Raw genomic sequence first — 22,584 nt, forward strand, 5'->3', positions numbered from 1 at the left:
AAGTTTTCCTAAATAAGTTGAATTTCTTCAAAACATAATTTAATGTCACAATTGCTTGAAATGGTGGGGAATTAATTTGGTCAGACATAATGAAGTTCAAACAAATTTCCTACATTTTGTATAATTGATAGACTGTGACAGGAAGAAAAAGGATTTCTGGAAAACTATATGGTTTTGTAGCAATTTGGTCAGTATGGTTGGGGCGAAATTCTGAGATTTTCTCAACCGGTGTTTGGGATGAGGACAAAATAATTGATACAATTAGATACATTCTTGGCAGTGAAATAAGGTGAAAGGTGGGTTATGTTTCCCTTAGAATACGTGGTTGTATAGTTCTTAAGATTGTGCATGGGGTTAATTTGATGTTTTTATGCAAATTTTTGGAATATATTTAGCTATGGTTGGTTATAAAGGGCATAAAAATCATATATGCAGTTTTATCTTTGAATCTGGAATGATAAGTGGCATCCAGTAGCTGAAAATGTTGAATAGGTGCATTGTAATGTTGTTGATTGTCTCACTCAATGCAAGGTTAATCTATGTATCAATTGGAAGCATGAATTGCTCAAATATGAGGCCAAATGCATCAGTTTTGTTTCTTTCTGCAATTGGGTGGCTATTGTTTTTTTCTATGGTTTTGGTGCAAAATGGGATAAATTGTTAGGATGTATTATTGTATGGGAGGGATATTTCATGTTCAGTATGGAATAGTTGCTACTATTTTCTGCATCTACTTTTCGTTTTTGTGTGATTTTGGAAGGTGCCATTTGGTTCTTTTTTATTTAGATATTTTGTATTGGCATGTCTTATGCCTTTTATGAAATAAATCTATTTTTCTTAAAATAAATAAATACAATTATTTCTCCTTTCAATTTATTGATAAAAAAAATTCTACTATATATATTATTTGTAATAGTTATTGTCTACTTTTTATAATTTAAAGGAAGAGTTGTTATGGAGAAGATCGTATTGTAAAACACTTAAATGAAACTCTTACACCTTTTGATTAAGGTCTCTACAAAAATCAACAATATCTGATAAAAACTTACTATGTTGAATCCAATTTTAGATCCCTCTCTAATATGCATTAAACCCTCCGATGAAATAAAATGAGCCAAATGTAACCAACAATGTGTCTACCATTCTACACAAAATGATGGGAAGAAATATGAGGAAGAGGTTAGGATGGACACACGAAACTTATAAAAATCAATTGAAGATAGAATTAATTTTGTTTAATTTGAATATGAAGAAAAATGATTTATTTAATTAAATACATGATAATAAATGGGTAATCTGTTGAGAAGGGATTAGTAATAGAAGCTTGATAGTTTTGGTTATAAAAAATTATTAAATTAAAGTTTTATTATTTATATTTTTCTACACTTTTTTTTATTAGAAAACACACATCCTTCGAACTATCAAAACCAATATTTTTTAATAATTTAATTTCAAAATAATAAATATAAAAAGATGTGAAAAAAAATAATCTTTTGTGTGTAGATAAAAAATTTTTTATTTATTTAAAGGATTTGTGAAAAGTTTTTTTAAAGACCAGAGTCAGAATAGGTATCAGTGAGAAAAAGGAAGGAGAGAGAGAGAGAGAGAGAGAGAGAGAGAGAGAGAGGGGTTATTATTTTAATGAGTGTGGAGTAAAAAAAACAAGAGTGTGGAGTAAAAAAAACAAGAAATATCCTAATTTTCGTGTTGACATTTTTTAAAATTTTTTAAATCCTTTTTTTTACTTCATCCTTCAAATCCCTTACATCTATTTTCTTTCTTTTTTTTTTGTCAATATAGAAAATAATAAAAATTTATAAATGCTATCCCTTACAATTTACATTGAATACAAGATATGATTTAATGTATTATATTATTTTTTCATCATGATACTTTGGATTTATTTAAGTAATAAGACTTGATATATTTAGTGATTAGTCATTATTGATTGGGTGAAATTTTGTATCAAGAAATCAAAAAGGAATTTTGAATTCTTGAAAAGATAACTTCTCACAAAGATCTAACAAATATATTTTAATATGTGAGACTAGTAATTTCAATATTATGTGGGGTTTTTTTTTTTGTGAGCTAGCAACAAAGATTTCAACTTAGTAATATGTGTTTATAGATCAAAATATTTTTGGATAAGATATATAACATGTAAAATTCAAAAAGAGTAATAGAAAAAACATATTACTTATATATAAAACTAGATAAAAAATAATAATAAACTCATACAAGTATGAAAACCTTAACAATTACAACTTACTATAACATATTTTTATTTTTATTTTATTTTTTTGATAAAACAACACTTAACATATATGAACACATATGTTTACACTGATAACATATTATGATAACACAACATATACATTATATAGAACACATTTTTTGGGTTTTTTTTTTATCAAGACACAAACATATGCAGCATATAACACAAACAAGTTGATAAACACATACATAAACATTAATAGAAAGAGTCATCAAAGAGAAAGAGTCATAGAAAGACAACTAAGTCATGGATAAAAGAACAGATCATAGGAAAAGAAAGAGTCACATGCAAAGAATGAATCACAAATTGTAGAAAAAGAAGTTATCAAAAGACGAAAGAGTTATAGAAAGACAAATTGAATCATAGACAATGGAAGAAAGAATTATCAAAAAAAGTGGTGAATACATACAATATTTTTCAAGAACTTGAAACCATGTGCACAATGCAGTGTGAATGGTATGTTTGGAGTATAGTGTGAGATATAATTACAAAAGAAAATGAATGACTTAACTTCGTATTTATATATTTCATAGTATAACGATAAAAATTTGAGATTTTGACATGTGTACATATACCACCTAATCTATTACAAGGTTTTGACATGTGCCATGTACACCCCGAATTTTCTACTAATAGGCTACTAATTCTTATTTATTTTTATATTTATGAAGATTATTATTTTAGTTAATTAAAAGGGGCTTTATAGAATATTTTAAAAGTTTGTAATAATTTAAATTATTTATAAAAAATTAATTCTGATTTTTTTTAGGCCCAGAACGGCCTGTTCCGAAAATCGGAACGGGCTGTTCCTAGAAAGCGGAACGGGCGTTCCAAAAAGCGGAACGACCTGTTTCTAAAAGCGGAACGGGTCGTTCCAGATAAACAAAATGGCCTAAAATCCAAAGTTGAAAACGGGCTGTTCTCCTTATGGTCAACCTGTGTAAAAGTGAACTCTAGAATGGGTCGTTCTAATTTTAGAACGGGCCGTTCTGCTTTTTGGAAACGGGCCGTTCTGATTTCAGAACGGGCCGTTCCAGTTGAGAAATTTACGTATATTTGAAGGCTCCGAAACGGGCCGTTCCGAAATCAGTACGGACCTTTCCGGGTACGCCAGAATGCCTATAAATAGGAGGCTTGGGCTGTGAAAAATTTATAACTTAGTGAGAAGGTGAAAATCTTAGAGAGAGAAAAAAAGAGAGAGAAAGAGAGAGAGAAAGAGAGAGAAAGAGAAAGAAAGAGAGGGAAAGAAAAAGGGGATCCAGAGGGGGAGGTCCTGCCCAAGTTTTAGCTCCTACTTATCTAGGTAAGGGGGAGGAGAACTTTATCTCTTTAAAATTTTATCTACTACTATTTTTATTTATTTATTTATTTTATTTTTTATGTGTATTTATTTAGTGGGGTGTCCCTAACCTCATTTATTAGCTTAACCTATAATTATTGTTGTCCATATTAATTATTAAGGTGTTCATATTTTATATTGTTTAATTATTTTATAATTATTGTCATTTTTATTTATATCATTGGTACTTTTAATATTTTTTTTTACGTAAATATATTTATTGTAAATATATTTATAATCAACTATGATATAGTTGTGATATCTTGGACTCGTTTTGTTATTTCTTTACATATTTATGAAGATAAATATTGTTCTATGGTCATAGAAGATAAAGTTTGAATTATTTGTAGCTGGAGGTTTGACCTTGGGGATTTAAATGAGTAAGAAATGAAGATGAAATATCCTATTGTTGGTTAAGGTGAAATATCCTTTTATTGGTTGATATTATGATGATGCTCATTTATCCTAACTAGTCACTACAAGTATAATTCAAATTTTATTGTATCATGAAAATCTAATATATGATCTGTATATATATTTATATTTCTATATATATATATATATATATATATATATATGTGTGTGTGTGTGTGTGTGTTTAATATTGATTATAAATAATTATGTTTATTCTTTTGAATTATTGTATTTATTGGATATTGTTCTTACTCCTCCCTTTTCTTTGTTTTTAAAATTAAATATATTATAAAATAGATGGATCTACTTGGGATTCCAGAGCATTTTGCAGTGATTATAGCTGTTGTCTTTCTTGGAAGAAATTGGAATGTGGAGACTATGTGATGAATCTATTATAATTGTTATTGTAAATTTATTTCTATTATCAATGTAGAGTTTGTAATAGAAGTGAAAGAAAGAAATATTGTGTAAAATAATTGTTGAGATTTCCGTTGAAACACTTTTGTTAATATTTGTAAATTCGTTTAATTCTATCAACGGTCTCAAACACGGCAAGTATACCGGCCGTTCAAGTAGTAAAAATATCGTATCCACAGGGATTAGAAGGTAAAATAAGCATTTATTGACTATTCGTGACTAAAAAATAATTCCAATTTCATAATTTGTCATGTGAATTCAAGGTTAAGACTATTGGAATGAAAGCTGTAAATAAATATTGTTTTGTGAGTGGAAAAGGTAAGGAATGGTATTGTGGTATTGTGAGGTTGTGGGGGTCAGATTTCACCAAACGTAACACTAATGTATCCTTAATCTCTTGTTGAATTCATTGCTTAGTCAACCCAAGAGTTTACTCAAACCTAATCCCTTAGAGAAAGAGCCTAGGTGCGGATATTGAATATCAATCCCTTGAGTACCCAATATCTACACCCGCATTACGGGCTAGGGTTTAAGACTACTAATGGGTCAAGCTCTATCCCTAGATACAATCACCACTAGGCATATGTTTCAGAACTAGTTTCAAAGGTTATTTTCCAATACCCATGGAACCTTAAATCATGCAAAGGGTGATCAATCCAAAGCAAGCATTAAGAATAGAAACAAACACAACAAAGAATAAAACAACATGTATATATATCATTAAAACCGTAAAGATTACAATAGAGTACGTTGGTTACATCTAACCCCACAAAATGGGTGAAACCACTCAACAAAGAGGGCAAATACAAAATAGAGATGGAAGAGGAAGTGAAGAACCGAAGGAAAGATCCGCACACGGACGATCCCAAGCCCTGGGAATCCCTTCCGCAGCTCCTGGAGGCGCCCAATGTGAGAATGGGGGTTTCTCCCCCGAAAATGGCTTCAAATACGAGCTTGGGGAGTCAGATTAGGGTTTCGCGCCCGGCGCATAAGTCTTCGCGCCCGGCGCGGGGCCTTCCAGATACTCTCTGCCTTAGGACAAGCCCGGCGCAATTCACATTACGCCCGGCGCAATGGCTCCCAGAGGTGAGATACTCTGTTTTGCTCGCCTGGCGCGGATCACCTTGCGCCCGGCGCAGAACCTCTTCTCTGCTCCTTAGCTTCTTAGATTTCCAATCCTAAGAGTCTTCAACTTTCCACTCTTCCTCAATACCTGCACAAAAAATGAGGTGGATTAAGGTATTGTTAGATGAATTTGGGTTAGTTATATCTGCACACAAAATGAACCAAAAAGAGAACAATTATATTGCAATGGTTCAAAGGATGAGTGGAATTTGTTCAATAAGTCTCATCCAAAAAGAGGTAAAATTGAGACTTAACAACTCCCCCAAACTTAGAACCTTGCTTGTCCTCAAGCAAAAGGTAATTAATCTAGCAGATAACAAGCAATGCAAGTGAGTCAATTTCTACATCCTAGTTTACTTGTATCTTCTTTTCGCAAGCATGAACCTCAGATGAATTTCCAATCACAATTATTGCAATAGAACATGAAAAGGTGCAAACAAAGGTTTCAAAAGAGATCAAAGAGCTGAGAAGAGTAATGACTATCTGTGTATACATCCTCACTAGGAAAGTGTTTCTCTCTATGCACACTAGTGTATTAGGGTGAGTGTTTCTCTCATATCTACTACTCACGCCACATGATTCAACTTTGCTCTTCGTTTCCAAATGAGACCAGTGGTAAAACAAATGCAGGCACTTATCACAAGGTCTTTATTAGGGCAATTCTGGGTCAAGCAGGGTCAAGCATTAGCAGTTTTATGGTTTTTCAAGGATTGTAGGTGCTATGGCTTAAGAGAGCAAATAAGATTTTACAGTGATGTCCCTCTCCATACCCCATTACACATTTTTGGCACATGCCCTTTACCGGATCCAGCCATTAGCCTTTTTGTTTTTGTTTTGCTTTTTGTTTTTCTCTCTTTCTTTTTTATTTATTTATTATTATTATTATTTTTTTTTTATTTTTTTTATTTTTTTATTTAGTAATGGCTGACCACATACTTTCTTCTTCCCAAATTTCCTCATTCTTCAACTCCCCCAAACTTATTTGATGTCATTATTTTTGCTCTCTTAACCAAGACAAAGGTTATGGTTAATTTTTCTTGGTTTTGGACAAGTGGAAGGTATGGTGTTTAGGCTTAGGAAGGTATGGGTCAAATGGAAAGTGGATATGGCTTTTTGGCTTAGATGGTTAACAAAATATGGAAATGTGAATGCCTTGATCATATAAGTGCATAACATAAGCAAACCACCAGGGAAACTCAAGCAAAGTCTATCATGCAACCTAAGCGTAGTTCACTCATCAGTGTTTAGGCTCAAACCTCACCCGGCTATGCATCCACAAACTATCAAGCTCAGCTCAGTTCTATGATCAACATTGAAACCCGTATGCAACTAGTCATGAACTAAAGATCTAATGTGACTTGAAAATGTCTAGGGTACAAGCACTATAAACATCAAGCAAACTACAATCCAGAATCAACCACAAGCAAAGCAAGTATCAACAAGATTAAAAATCATGCTAAAGCAGAATATTCACAAAAAGAACCAACAAAGTAATCACAAAAAAAAACTATATATAAAAACAGTTAAATACTAAAAATAAAAGACAGAAGAATAAATTGCAATAGACAAAGGTAAACTAAGGTAGGCTCCATCTGCTTCCATTTATGGGGTCTGGTCATCATCATCTCCAAGAGCTGCTCCACCATCATCAACTCCATCAACCTCAGCAGCTCCACTCCCCCAAACTTAGGAGCCTGGTCCCCAGGCCAACCAGTATACGCCTGAAAGTCCTGGTAACCAGAAGTGATTGCAGAGTGTACTCATGAAAGAACATGGTGAGCACAAAAATTATACACAGTGATGACCAAGCAAATATAGCAAAAATGGAGAATATCCTTAGACCAAAATTAAGCACAACATGCATGCACACGGAAATGAACTATAACAATGCAACATAAAGCACACAAACATACAACATACAACAGAACATAAAGAAACATGATTGAAAACAGATAAATATGGGCTGTCAGGAATGTGGCGCGCCGGGCTTAACACAGATGCGCCGGGCTTAATATCAGTTAAAATCAACGAGGTTTCAAAATCTGATATCGCGCCGGGCGTGCGTTAAACGCGCCCGGCGTGGTGGTTCCAGAGACCAAAAATTGAGTATTAGGCCGGGCGCAAAAGAGTCACGCCCGGCGCGTAGTCACTTTAAAAGGTCAATTTTCCCAGGTTTTAAATTAGGATCAGGACTTATTTCCACCTAGACACAGAATTGCCTCATTCCTCACATTCCAAACAAAATGTACCCTATATTTACCCATTCAAACATGATTCTAACAACTAACACATAACACAAACAACATATACCACAAAACATATAACACAAAACACAACACATAATACAAAACAACACTTATAACACAGAACAACATGCAACAAAAATCTAAAACACAGTTCAGATCTCTGGGTTGCCTCCCAGGAAGCGCTTGTTTACTGTCCCGAGCCTGACGATGACCAACTTGAAGTGCTCTACTCTCCTTCTCCTCCTGTTGCTCTTGTTCCTCCTTGCTTTGTGCTCAATCTCATGATTGCTCAACAATTGCTCAGAGGGATTGGTCAATCTTGTTCATAGTACCTAGCATACAAGAGAAAGTAGAGGACTAGAGCGCCCAGGTCAGCTTCAACAATTCATTGCTACCATAAAATGAAAATAAAAGTAAAAGAATAAGTCACAAATAGCTATAAATACTAAATCGCCATTCTAATCCCCGGCAACGGCGCCAAAAACTTGTTGAGATTTCCGTTGAAACACTTTTGTTAATATTTGTAAATTCGTTTAATTCTATCAACGGTCTCAAACACGGCAAGTATACCGGCCGTTCAAGTAGTAAAAATATCGTATCCACAGGGATTAGAAGGTAAAATAAGCATTTATTGACTATTCGTGACTAAAAAATAATTCCAATTTCATAATTTGTCATGTGAATTCAAGGTTAAGACTATTGGAATGAAAGCTGTAAATAAATATTGTTTTGTGAGTGGAAAAGGTAAGGAATGGTATTGTGGTATTGTGAGGTTGTGGGGGTCAGATTTCACCAAACGTAACACTAATGTATCCTTAATCTCTTGTTGAATTCATTGCTTAGTCAACCCAAGAGTTTACTCAAACCTAATCCCTTAGAGAAAGAGCCTAGGTGCGGATATTGAATATCAATCCCTTGAGTACCCAATATCTACACCCGCATTACGGGCTAGGGTTTAAGACTACTAATGGGTCAAGCTCTATCCCTAGATACAATCACCACTAGGCATATGTTTCAGAACTAGTTTCAAAGGTTATTTTCCAATACCCATGGAACCTTAAATCATGCAAAGGGTGATCAATCCAAAGCAAGCATTAAGAATAGAAACAAACACAACAAAGAATAAAACAACATGTATATATATCATTAAAACCGTAAAGATTACAATAGAGTACGTTGGTTACATCTAACCCCACAAAATGGGTGAAACCACTCAACAAAGAGGGCAAATACAAAATAGAGATGGAAGAGGAAGTGAAGAACCGAAGGAAAGATCCGCACACGGACGATCCCAAGCCCTGGGAATCCCTTCCGCAGCTCCTGGAGGCGCCCAATGTGAGAATGGGGGTTTCTCCCCCGAAAATGGCTTCAAATACGAGCTTGGGGAGTCAGATTAGGGTTTCGCGCCCGGCGCATAAGTCTTCGCGCCCGGCGCGGGGCCTTCCAGATACTCTCTGCCTTAGGACAAGCCCGGCGCAATTCACATTACGCCCGGCGCAATGGCTCCCAGAGGTGAGATACTCTGTTTTGCTCGCCTGGCGCGGATCACCTTGCGCCCGGCGCAGAACCTCTTCTCTGCTCCTTAGCTTCTTAGATTTCCAATCCTAAGAGTCTTCAACTTTCCACTCTTCCTCAATACCTGCACAAAAAATGTGGTGGATTAAGGTATTGTTAGATGAATTTGGGTTAGTTATATCTGCACACAAAATGAACCAAAAAGAGAACAATTATATTGCAATGGTTCAAAGGATGAGTGGAATTTGTTCAATAAGTCTCATCCAAAAAGAGGTAAAATTGAGACTTAACAATAATACATTATTATTGGGCGTTAGAATCGGGCGTTACATTAAGTGGTATCAGAGCAGGTCGATTCAATCGGCCGTGAGTTATGAGTTTACTATGTTTGTTTGGTAGACGAAGTCTATAATTTTTAGCGATTGAATCTAATGAGGTTTTGAATGTTTTGATGAAAGGCTAAAGTGTGCATCTCTGTTATTTTTATTTTTATTTTTATTTTTTTACATGATTTAGAAGTTATAAATTATTCCTAACTAGGAGGCTCTGCCACCTTTACTGGAATGAATTTATAATTTTCTTTATTACTTTTAAATTTGTTTTAATATGATTTTTGAGTTTTGATGCTTACATGTTAATTATTTTTATTAAGTTACATGAGGATTCTATTTCAACTTTTAAACCATTTGTGTTAAATATGTGAGTTGTTTTGGTTTAGAATTGTAGGAAGAAGCTTAAATAATGGTTCTGAAATATTTTAAGGTATTTTTGTGGCCTTAGAATTTGGTGTGCTCTTTTAGTGATTAGTGCAGGGAATGTTTTAGCTGCAATTTTACTGTGCTAGTACAAGTATTATATTGTCAGAATTGGATTTTATGATCTTCATAAGAGTTGTAGTCTTGGAATGTTATTTTTTTAAGGGCACCAAAATCAGGTTCAATGGAGATCTAGAACTTCCGATATGATTATTTTATTGAATAAAGGTCTAGCTGTTAACGCTGATTATATCTATTACAATTTTTTGGAATTTTTAGCTAAGTATATGATCATTTTAGAATTTTAAGTCTTCATAAGAGTGATAGCTTATCTTGATAGCTTTCTTTTGGTAATAGGTTTGAGATCATTTGGTGATAGCCTGTATCATTTTCTATGTATCATTTTCTTTGATAGTTGTTAAAGGGATATATATGTTATCATGATATTTGTGAGTTATTAGGAAATCGATTTTATTCTGATGTTCTGAGGTGTTGTCTTGTGGATCAAAAGTTTCTTTAAGGTTGTATGATGTTATGTGGTAAAGGTTATTCATGTACAGGTTATACGTAGTAAACGGTAATTGATTCATACATGCTTAAGGATGGTATATATGAAGGTTTAAAGTTGGTATTCTAATATGATTTGATATGCATGTATGTTGATATGTGGATAAATGATCTTAGGGATCAATTAATGAATATTGGTGCGTCTAGTAAGATTGACCTTAGGATGTGGTATCATCATATTGAAATTGAGGATGAAAATATATTCAAAACAACTTTACACCAAACTATTTAAGTATGAATTTCTATTGTATGAGGTGAACTTTCTAGGTCTTGTAATTTTAGTGGAAACATAATGTAGATCTATTTGTGGTAGAAGTGATGCTTAAGTGGGAGATACCAAAGTCAGTTAGTGTGGAGATGAGTTTTCTTGAATTAACTTATTATTATAGGAGATTTATTGAGAAAATTTTCTAAGATAACATTACCTTTGACTGGATTGACCAGAAATAGATAGTTGCCTTTTTGGAATAGTGTGAGAGTATTTTCCAAACTCTTAAGAAAAAAAAATTGACTAGTGTTAACATTATCGGACTCTAGTAAGTCTTATGTGGTATACAGTGATGCTTTGAAGACAGGTTTGGGTGGATTATTCCCATGACCTTGAATTAGAGGTTGTGATAGTTACGCTTGAGATTTTGGAGACATTACTGGTATGATTCTAAGTTTGAGATATTTAGTGATCATAAGGATCTTATATATCTGTTTGATCCAAAGGAGTTGAATATGAGACAGAAGAAATAGTTGGAAACTGTTAAGGATTAAAATTTTAATCTTGGTTGTTATCTGGGTAAATCTAAAATAGTGATCGATGCTTTGAGTAGGAAACATCTATATTTATCTTTCTTTATGGTTAAAGAGATGTATCTTTTGGCTCAAATTAGGAATTTAAGTTCGACTTGTGAAATTATTCGTAGTAGTATGAGACTAGGTATGACTCGAGTAAAGAATGGACTATTGAAGGAAATTAGAAAAATATCATTAATTGATTCATTTTGATGACAAGACATGAGACCATAAGACAAGGTAGTAAATATGAGGTTGCCTTGGGTATAGATAAGGTGGTAAGACTTAGAGATTGATTATACATACCTAGAAAACTTATGCTTAAGTACTTGATCCTTGGAGAGAGTCATAAAAATTAAAGTAATATGGTGACAAATGCCTTAAGTAGGATGATCATTCATCTATCATTTTGATAATGTAAGGGTTGAATTTGATTGAGGAGATTACAAACTTAAGCGTGATGTGTAAGCTCACCCTTAGGAGTATTGAATTGAGTATGTTGAAAGGACTAATAGATTAATGGATGTGATTAGAGGACCCAGGAGTTAAATCCTTTCCTAGTAAGCCAAGTGGAAAAAAGATTGGTAGAGGTATAGATAACCCTTTACACTTGGAAGTTGATGGTGTTTTGAGGTTCAAATATAGAATCTATGTGCCTAGTAATTTCGAATTAAGGAAGATGATCTTAGAGGAATGACATAAAAGTACTTTTAGTATTCATTTAGGAAATATTAAAATGTATCAGAGTGGCGCAGCGGAAGCGTAGCCTAAGGAGAAAAAGAGAAGTAGAGGAATTTGTATACTTGTATATAGTATGCCAAAAGCCTAAGGTGGAACACTAGAGTCTTTTAATATTTTTTTACTGTCTTTAGATGTCCTAATTTGGAAATAAGATAAACTTAGTTGTAGTTATATCTGATATGCTTAAGAAATTTGATCTTATTTGGATTATAATGGATAGATTTGTTAAGTTTGTTCACCTTGTACTTATTAACATTAGACATTTCTTGGAGAGATTGATAGAGTTGTACATCGATAAGGTAGTGAGTGCTACAAGGGAATTAGAAAGCAAGATGCAAGAAACTTATCTATTTCTGTTTTCAGGTAAATTTCGGGGACGAAATTTCTAAAAGGAGGGGAGAATTGTAACACCCCGAATTTTCTACTAATAGGCTACTAATTATTATTTATTTTTATATTTATGAAGATTATTATTTTAGTTAATTAAAAGGGGATTTATAGAATATTTTAAAGATTTGTAATAATTTAAATTATTTATAAAAAATTAATTCTGATTTTTTTAGGCCCAGAACGGCCTGTTCCGAAAAGCGGAACGGGCTATTCCCAGAAAGCGGAACGGGCGTTCCAAAAAGCGGAACGGCCTGTTCCTAAAAGTGGAACGGGCCGTTCCAGATAAACAAAATGGCCTAAAATCCAAAGTTGAAAACGGGCCGTTCTCCTTATGGTCAACCTGTGTAAAAGTGAACTCCAGAACGGGTCGTTCTAATTTTAGAACGGGCCGTTCTGCTTTTTGGAAACGGGCCATTCCAGTTGAGAAATTTACGTATATTTGAAGGCTCCGGAACGGGCCATTCCGGGTACGCCAGAATGCCTATAAATAAGAGGTTTGGGCTGTGAAAAATTTATAACTTAGTGAGAAGGTGAAAATCTTAGAGAGAGAGAAAAAGAGAGAGAAAGAGAAAGAAAGAGAGGAAAAGAAAAAGGGGATCCGGAGGGGGAGGTCCTGCCCAAGTTTCAGCTCCTACTTATCCAGGTAAGGGGGAGGAGAACTTTATCTCTTTAAAATTTTATCTACTACTATTTTTATTTATTTATGTTATTTTTTATGTGTATTTATTTAGTGGGGTGTCCCTAACCTCATTTATTTGCTTAACCTATAATTATTGTTGTCCATATTAATTATTAAGGTGTTCATATTTTATATTGTTTAATTATTTTATAATTATTGTCATTTTTATTTATATCATTGGTACTTTTAATATATTTTTTTTACGTAAATATATTTATTGTAAATATATTTATAATCAACTATGATATAGTTGTGATATCTTGGACTCGTTTTGTTAGTTCTTCACATATTTATGAAGATAAATATTGTTCTATGGCCATAGAAGATAAAGTTTGAATTATTTGTAGCTGGATGTTTGACCTTGAGGATTTAAATGAGTAAGAAATGAAGGTGAAATATCCTATTGTTGGTTAAGGTGAAATATCCTTTTATTGGTTGATATTATGATGATGCTCATTTATCCTGACTAGTCACTATAATTATAATTCAAATTTTATTGTATCATGAAAATCTAATATATGATCTGTATATATATTTATATTTCTATATATATATATGTTTAATATTGATTATAAATAATTCTGTTTATTCTTTTGAATTATTGTATTTATTGGATATTGTTCTTACTCCTCCCTTTTCTTTGTTTTTAAAATTAAATATATTATAAAATAGATGGATCTACTTGGGATTCCAGAGCATTTTGCAGTGATTATAGCTGTTGTCTTTCTTGGAAGAAATTAGAATGTGGAGGCTATTTGATGAATCTATTATAATTGGTATTGTAAATTTATTTCTATTATCAATGTAGAGTTTGTAATAGAAGTGAAAGAAAGAAATATTGTGTAAAATAATACATTATTATAAATACTTATGTTATGTATTAAATTCACAAAATATTCTGTTTCTTTATCTTTATCCATAAAAAAAATATTGTTAACGATATATTTGCGAAAATATTATATAAGAAATATATAATTATTATTATATAAATTGGGCATTAGAATCGGGCGTTACATGCCAAAATTGGTTATATGTCTAAAAGTGACTTTTTTCTTCAACTATTAATAAGTGTTTCAAAATCAATCACGTTTCTCGAAATATTATATCAAAATTTTGAGGTAATTGTCAAATTTTTTCAAAAAAAAGCATAATTATCCTTTTGAGGTAACTATCACTTTCTTGAACAAAATTTCTCATGATTCCTAACAAGTTATCCAAATTTTTTATAAGTATTATATACATTTGGTTAAATCATTCCTCTTTTCATGGAATATATTGACACATAGTAATTACATAGTTAGCTAAAATTTACTTTTCTTCATTCTCAAGACAACACACTTAATTTATTTTATTCATAAGTTTACTTAAGCAACATCACTTTGACATATCAAAATGTATAAGTTGAGAATACTCAAATTTTGTATGTCTCCCAAAAAAAATATACTCGATTTTAGATGAGAGTTTATATATATTGAATTGAAAGAGTTTCGAGTAAGGAACTTTTTGAGTAACACCTCTCCAATTTCTCAAAATAAAAAAGTAACGATGACCTTGAAAATAATAACTTAACATTCTTAAGACCTTTTAGGCTACTCTGTATTTTGACTTAATGTAGTTAAGTCATTTGAACATATATAGGGAACCTTGATATTTCTATGATTATGGTTACTCTATATTAGAGATATGCAATGAGTTTGTTTGCTGGGGAGATTGAGTCACAATTGAAACAAAAAGACATATACTATTCCATACTTTTCATAACAAATCTATAATTTTAGAAAGTAGCTTCCAAAATAGTATATGCTTATTCCAGATTCCAAAAGAGAAAGTGTGAAGGAATAAAGAGATAAATGATCACGTTAGGAAATAAAAAAATATAAATAAATAAATAAATATATATATATATATATATATTAATAGAGACGCAAAGAAAAATGACTTTTATGAATTAAAAATATATTTAAGTATTATTTTTTTAGATAATTTTAGAGACAATTTAATATTTTCATAGTGTATTCCCTTAAAATAAAAAATAAAAATAAGTAATGATTTGAAGAAGTGTATCGAAAAAAGTGTTAAATTTCAAGAGAGGAAATTCAGATTGGTTGAAAATAAATAACAATATTTAAATAAATAGTATTTAATGTTAAAATTGATTGAAAAATTAAGATTTTTAATCTAAACTGAAATGGAGAGGAGTAACATAATTTAAAAAGAGTGAGAATGAGAGAGGACATTCATTTGAAATAAAATTAGATGAATGTAAAGTTTAATTTACATTCATTTAATTATTTATCAATAATATTTTCATAAACTTATATGCACTCTTACATTCATACATTTTCTGAATGAATTATTAGAGTCGATCTATTAATAGAAATTGAGATAACATTTACAAGCCTTAAGTTCAAATGTTGATATCATTACTATAATTCTTGTTGATAAAAAGAAATACTTTCCTTGCTTTCGCGTAACTCATGATTCTAGTATAACATTTTCTGAATAGTCTAGAATGAGTAGAATCTAGATTATGGACATACTTCACTTTCCCATACAATTTTCTCACTTTTTTTTAGATCCAAATGGGGCCAACCAACGGTTTGATCGGGCTGAAAATATTACAATTTTCCTTAATGTAAGAAAAAAGAAGGAATAATAATAATAATAATAATAATAGTATTTTTTTCTATACCACATCTAACATTTCTTGTAGTATAAGATAACTCAGACTTTAAAATTCATAATCTCCCTTGCTTTTACTTTTCATTCATCTATTGTATAACATACTCATTTTCAAATTCTTAATTTTCCTTGCTTTTTTGAAGGGAAAAAGATCACAAGACTTGCTCGCCTGTGGCAAAAAGATTCCAAAAAATGGTTGTCACAAAATAGAGACCTGCTGTTACAGTTAAGAATGCCTGAAATGATCCCAGCCACTGTACAAAATAACCAGCCCCAATTGTGCTTATGATAGCTGCTATAGTTCCAGCAGAATTTGAGATTCCTGTTATAGTTTTGTTATTGTTAAATAAATAACCGTTATGAGAAAAACAAAAAGGAAAACAAAAATTCCCCACATCAAATTTGCGTAGCTTCTTACCATGTAGAATTCCTGCATACTGAGGAGCAATATCCTGATCATGTAAAATGTTAGAAAGTGTGAGCTTAAGATCTTACCAATATATCTCTAAGTTCATGTAAAATGTCTTAAATAAATTATTTTAAAGGCACGTTTGGATAAACTCTTCTATAAGTAATTCTAAACAAGAAAAAAAAAAGGAAATTAAGTTTCTCCATGAGTCAAAATTGCTAAAATTGACTTATGCATAAAATGATTTGTAAAAATTCTCTCATATTAACTTCTCCTAAACTTTTTTTTTAACTTATGTATAAGCTAATTTTAATTTATGGATAAACTTATTTAAAAGAAAAATTTCCTATTTTTTCCTCTAGAAATTCTTCTAAAAAAGTTTATCCAACCAGACCTGAAGAGTATGTTCAAATTTGGTGAGTTGAACTTACTTGTATGTTGAGCATATAGCCAGCCTGGCTGAAAGAACTTAGGCTCAAAGCAATAGTCATGAGTGTTGCTGCAATTGAGGGTGTGTTTGCATAATTCAAGCAGAGCAAGGTCACAGCGGGCCCCACAAATCCAATGGTCTGTAATTTACCAAGCATGAATCTCATTACAGTTGCATATGAATGTCCTTGTACTTCACATGTATAACTAAAATCAACATAAGGAAATAGTTCCCATCCCTTAAGATAAAAACTCTTTCTGATATTGGTCTCTAATTGCTCCAAAACATACAAAGCAATCTAGAGATCTCACAATCTTAACAATGTTTCTTCTTTATGTCTAGCTAATAGCCATTCAAAGGTCATTTTATCTAGCACTTCAATTGATCCTTATATCTAAAACTGACAAACAGCATATAAATATAATTATATTTTTTCTGCATGAAAGGGCTTAAAATGTTACCTGCATGAACTTCCGGACAAATATTGTGGGGTACCCTGCATTGATTAAGAAATCTGATGCAACACCAGCTAGATAACCTGAAATAGCCATTGTTCCCCATGGAACCGCGCTAAACCAAGCTGCCTGCTTCAGGTTCACATTATATACCTATACAAGAAGAAGAAATTATCGTGATTGAAAATTACATGCTTTCAGTATTATGAGAAATTTAATACTAGTATTATCAAGCATTTCAAATTGTTTTCTGTTTTCAAATATTTGTACAGTAAACAGAGAAAAAAAAAGTTGTTTTCAGTGTTTCCTGTACAAATCATTGAAAACAGGAAACAGATTGAAACAAATTGGCATTTTTTGTAATTAAACATGAAAACAGAAATAAAGGGGGCCTTAGTGAGTTAGCCTGATGTAGTAAGAAACAGTATGAAATCACATTGTATAAGAATAATAAAGATGGGATGAGAGGAAAGTCATCAATTGAGAGAGTATTGGGGCCTTTGGGCTAGGAAGGTGTAGAGTCTCAAAATTCTGCAAGTTTGTAACTGTAAGAAGTATAGATTTTTCCTATTCTTTCTATTAAAATCCCATGTTCATATCATAGACAAAGTGGGCATGAAAAGGAATTACAGTTCAGCTGTAACTTTCAAAAAATTACTATCATCTTTTACCAGGAATGCATCCAACCACCTGAATTGTCTATCATTTTTAATGAATAGTACAGCTTTTAAACAATGAAGTTAACTAACATGAGCATGGTATACTATAAAACCAGAAATGCGATGAAGAAGCATGAAGAAACCTAGAGTTATTTACTTTGTAGGTAATCCCCATTATATTTTTTCTGGAAGAACTATTCTAAAATGAACTTAGATGTAAAGTTTACAATTAAGGGGTATATACCTTATTGGGTTAAAAATTAAAATCACAAAATACGTTAATTAAAATCAAGGACAAAAACACGCTTACTTGTGCAGATTAAAGATGAGCTCACTTTAGAAAAGTTTTATCCATATTCTTCAAACAAAACAAAAATGTTAAGTTGTTCTCTAATATTAAACTTAAGAAGAGTTTAAGAAAGTAATTACACTTTTGAAATAAACTGGCATCCATGAGAGGAGAACAAAGTACCCCTGCAAAATTAAGAGAGGTCAAGATTAGCACGCCTAAATTTGGATTCAGGTAGCAAGTCCTTATCTCTCACCCAAAACTCCAAAAGCAAATAGGACTCACCCAGTTGTTAGTTGCATTGGCAAATATTATAGCCCATGATGGTAGTTTTGATAGCAGAAGGCCTATGGTAGGAAACTTGCTACTTTTGTTTGAAGAACCAGTTTTTCCAGCTTGAATTAGCCTTTGTTCTGATCTGCTGACGAAATTACTTTCCATAGGATCATCAGTAACTCGATATGTCCATGTCATCACCCATAGCAATCCAAGGCATGAGAATAAGATGAAAGGACCTAAAATTCCCACAGTGGACAACATAATTGGTGTAAGCAACAAGCCTACAACATTGCCTAGATGAAATCCAGCCATTGATATTCCAAGTGCACTTGCCCTCTCATTAGTTGGAAACCACCTATTCACATATGATTATATGAAAATTGGGATCAGCTTTGAAATAATTGTAGAGAACTAGCTTTACATGCCCCACAATGAGGTGCTTATAATAGAACCACCTATTCACATATAATAGGGCCTTGAGTTCTTTCTTCAATAATACAAACAAGAAATGTAAAGCTTGCATACAAGCTTAGAAGAGTTTTTGAGAGTTTCTTTTCGGGAGAAAAACTCTCAAAAGCTGTTGTTAAATTAGTATCCAAACAGATTCTAAAACAGATTAATATGCTTAGTATTTGTGTCCAAGAGGATTATAGAGGAATCACCTTGATAAGAGAGTGCTCATGGATGGAAAAGCCACTCCTTCAGCTAAACCAAAGAAAGCGCGAATAGCCAACAAGCTAACTGTGGAGTGGTTGGCTGCCAAAGGTGTGAGAATAGTCGCCAAAGACCACAAAAACACACCCCATGCCAACACCCTCTTTCCTCCAAATCTATCAACCAAAGCTCCTCCTATCACTGAAGAGAATATGTATCCCCACAGAAAAGATGACTGATCATTCATGAGGTGTGAACTTTATGTTAGTGAGTGGCTCCACCACAAGCAAATGTGAAACATAACAAACTGATTTGATTTTTAAAAACAGACTTTTATGTGTTATTGATAAAAAAAACAAATACCTATCTTCGTCTCAATTTTAAAATAAATGATTTTTCCACAAACTAGGAACCAAATAATAGATAATAGGGCAACACCAAAAAAAAAAAATAGTCAATAGGGAAATTCTCAGTGAACATCAAAATGGGTCCAAAAAAAAGTTGCCCTTTTTGGGGTGTATGTTTGAGACGTGTATACCAAAAGGTAAACAAGAGACAGAAATGATATCAATTTTATATGTTGAAATAATACAATTGAAACTAATATAAAATTGATTTTTTTCGAATAAACAATTCTTCTTTCCACGTAGTCAATGATGACATTTTATGCTTTTTGTGGGTGTCAATGCATTTATTCATGATCAGAAGTTTCATATGACAACCTCATGGAGTACCTGAACAATGCCAAGAAAAGCATTGGACCACCCATGTTTTGCAGCAAGAGGAACAATAGCCACAGACATGACAACACGATCAGCATTACACAAACACATGACACATGCAATCAAAGACACCACCTTCAACCTCTCCGGGATGCTAAGAGCCACACCCTCTTCTCTTGCTCGTTCTCCCACAAATATTTCCCCATCTATGCCATCCGCAGCGCACCTCACACCCCATTGGCTCTTCCTCTTCCTCTGCCATAGCAAATTTGCTTGTGAGATTTTGGACTCAAATCCCAGATGGGGTTTCCTTAAATTGACCAAACTCAAATGGGGTGCCAAAGACGAACATCTCCAAGAGGGATAACGCAACAGGGATGGTGCTGAATTTAAAGTGGCCATTAAGGAAAAAAAAAAGTGTTACAAAGTGATCAGCAAGGAGTTGTGGCACGGAAAATGATGAAGAGGTTTATTCTGTTTGTGTGGAACAACATGGTTGGAACTTGGAAACATTGTACGTATCTACTACGAAGGGTGGGTTTGGTGGAAGAGAAATGCGTTGAATAACGTACCAAGAATTGAAAGTGAAGAAAAATTTATAGAAAGAAGAGCAGGTTTGATTCGGGGGTTGTTGAGAAAAATGAAAAGAAGGACTATATATTAAAATTAGGAATTGCGTGACTCAATATTAAAATATTTGCCAATATTAAAATTATCGCATGAACTATGTGGAATTAGTCACTTGACTTGAAAAAGGGTAAATCAACAACTATATTATTAAACTTTAGAAAGGTTGGCCACACAAATTTAGCTACACTTATTTTAATACATTTTTATTATTAATGATTTTTTTTTTACACCTATCAATGGATATTTTTATTAAAAATCACATAATTATATTGGTCGAATCTTTTTTAATAGATATTATCAACAGAAAATTAAAAAAGTGTGTTGTTAGCTGTACTCAATTAACTTGGTAACATTGTATAAAAAAAATTAACTTGGTAATATCATATTTCTTTAAGAAAAATAGTTTTAGGTCCTTTCTTTTATCTATTAGGGAGGTATAATTTCTAATTTTTAACTAAAAAGTACAAGTATCAAACAATTTCAATTAACTACTTTTTTTACCTTTTTAGTTTTTTTTTTAAAGATTCAATTATTTAATTTATTATAATTAAGAAAGTTGATTAATTTAGTTAATAATATTAAATTTGTCTCAAATTTATATTTTTCAAAAGTATCTATAATGTTGATGAGACTTTTATTCTACTAATTACTTATTAAATTAAAATACATAACTTTAATTAATTTTTTTTGAAAAATAAAATCTCATAATTTTAGATTGTTTTGGATTATGCAACACTTTTAATTTTGATCCTATAATAATAAGAGTCAGATTGAGTAAAAAATGAAAACTATTAATTTCTCTGGCATTAGATTGAACATCAACACTAACTCATTTAAGAATTTCGGAGGTATTAGATTCACACGTATAATTCGTGACCAAAATAGATAATGAATTTCGGGTTTATCAAATTGTTGTAGAGTCTTTAACAACCTCAAAGCAGAAATGATTTTATGATTAATTCAAATCAATGTATAAAATGATTTTATGATTATCCATCAATTTGAATTAATGAAATGAAGTATCAAATGATTTTGAAATTTTCTAAAAATTTGCAGGCTTAATATATGCATTAAGGAATTTAAATTAAACGGTTGGATCGTTGAAATTTGATGTAGAATATGAGTTATTGAACGGAGTAAGTCTATGTACACTTACTCCTGGAGTAAAAGGATCCCTCCTCATATATATATATATATATATATATATATATATATATATATATATAAGGATATTATAATAACATCGGTGTAACTTTTACTAAGTGTTACACCACTCAATAACTTTATATATATATATATATATATATATATATATATATATATATATATATATATATATGGGGAGGTTATAATAACACCGGTGTAACTTTTACTAAGTGTTACACCGTTCAATAACTTTATATTAAATGCAAATTTTGTAAATCTAACCGTTAAATTGAAAGTTCATGTCTCTTAGATCATATATACAAAATTTTATATTAATCAAAGATGATTTGATACTTCATTTTTATAAAACAAAATTGACGTAATATATTCATTTCAAAATATACTAAAATATGAACACTATGATCACCTTCAAATTGTTGTTCAATTTTAACAAAATTTGATATACACATATAAAGTGATATGAATTTTCAATCTAACGGTTGGATTTACAAAATTCACATTTAATATAAAGTTATTGAGTGATGTAACATTTGGTAAAAGTTACACCGGTGTAATTATAACTCCTCTCATATATATATATATATATATATATTTGAAGAGAGATTCGTTTGTTAAGTCTACCTAAACTTATTATTTCTAATAACTCATGTTCTACATCAAATTTCAATGATCAAATCGTTGAATTTAAAGTTCTTAATGCATAGATCAAGTCTGCAAATTCTTAAAAAGTTTTTAAAAATCATTTGATACTTCATTTCGTTAATTCAAATTGATAGATGATTATAAAATCATTTTATACGTTGATTTGAATTAATAAAACAAAGTATCAAATAATTTTTAATTTTTTAAAAAATTTGTAGACTTGATCTATACATTAAGAACTTTAAATTCAATAGTTAAATTTTTAAAATTTGATATAGAACATGAATTATTTAAAAATTAACTAAAAATATGTAATATTA

The 22,584-nt window shown here is 31.6% G+C and overlaps 1 protein-coding gene across 2 annotated transcripts; it reads right to left on the bottom strand.

Moving 5' to 3' along the window:
• Window positions 1–15,786: 15,786 nt before the first annotated feature.
• On the bottom strand, window positions 15,787–20,466 carry PHT4;2 (phosphate transporter 4;2). Of its 2 annotated transcripts, none has more exons than XM_020379656.3 (8): window positions 19,826–20,466; window positions 19,112–19,338; window positions 18,456–18,804; window positions 18,311–18,355; window positions 17,229–17,375; window positions 16,769–16,906; window positions 16,347–16,380; window positions 15,787–16,250 (listed from the first exon to the last, which is right to left on the bottom strand). In XM_020379656.3, exons 1-8 carry the CDS (start codon window positions 20,225–20,227, stop codon window positions 16,081–16,083), a joined length of 1,512 nt encoding a protein of 503 aa, XP_020235245.2. In that variant the 5' UTR covers window positions 20,228–20,466; the 3' UTR covers window positions 15,787–16,080. The 2 variants fall into 2 exon arrangements, with proteins under 2 accessions (XP_020235245.2, XP_020235247.2); XM_020379658.3 differs by having other exon boundaries at window positions 19,838–20,465.
• Window positions 20,467–22,584: the final 2,118 nt, after the last annotated feature.

The sequence above is a fragment of the Cajanus cajan genome, chromosome 4 (assembly GCF_000230855.2).
Source record: "Cajanus cajan strain Asha chromosome 4, NIPB_CcT2T_4, whole genome shotgun sequence".
NCBI classification, from domain to species: Eukaryota; Viridiplantae; Streptophyta; class Magnoliopsida; order Fabales; family Fabaceae; genus Cajanus; species Cajanus cajan.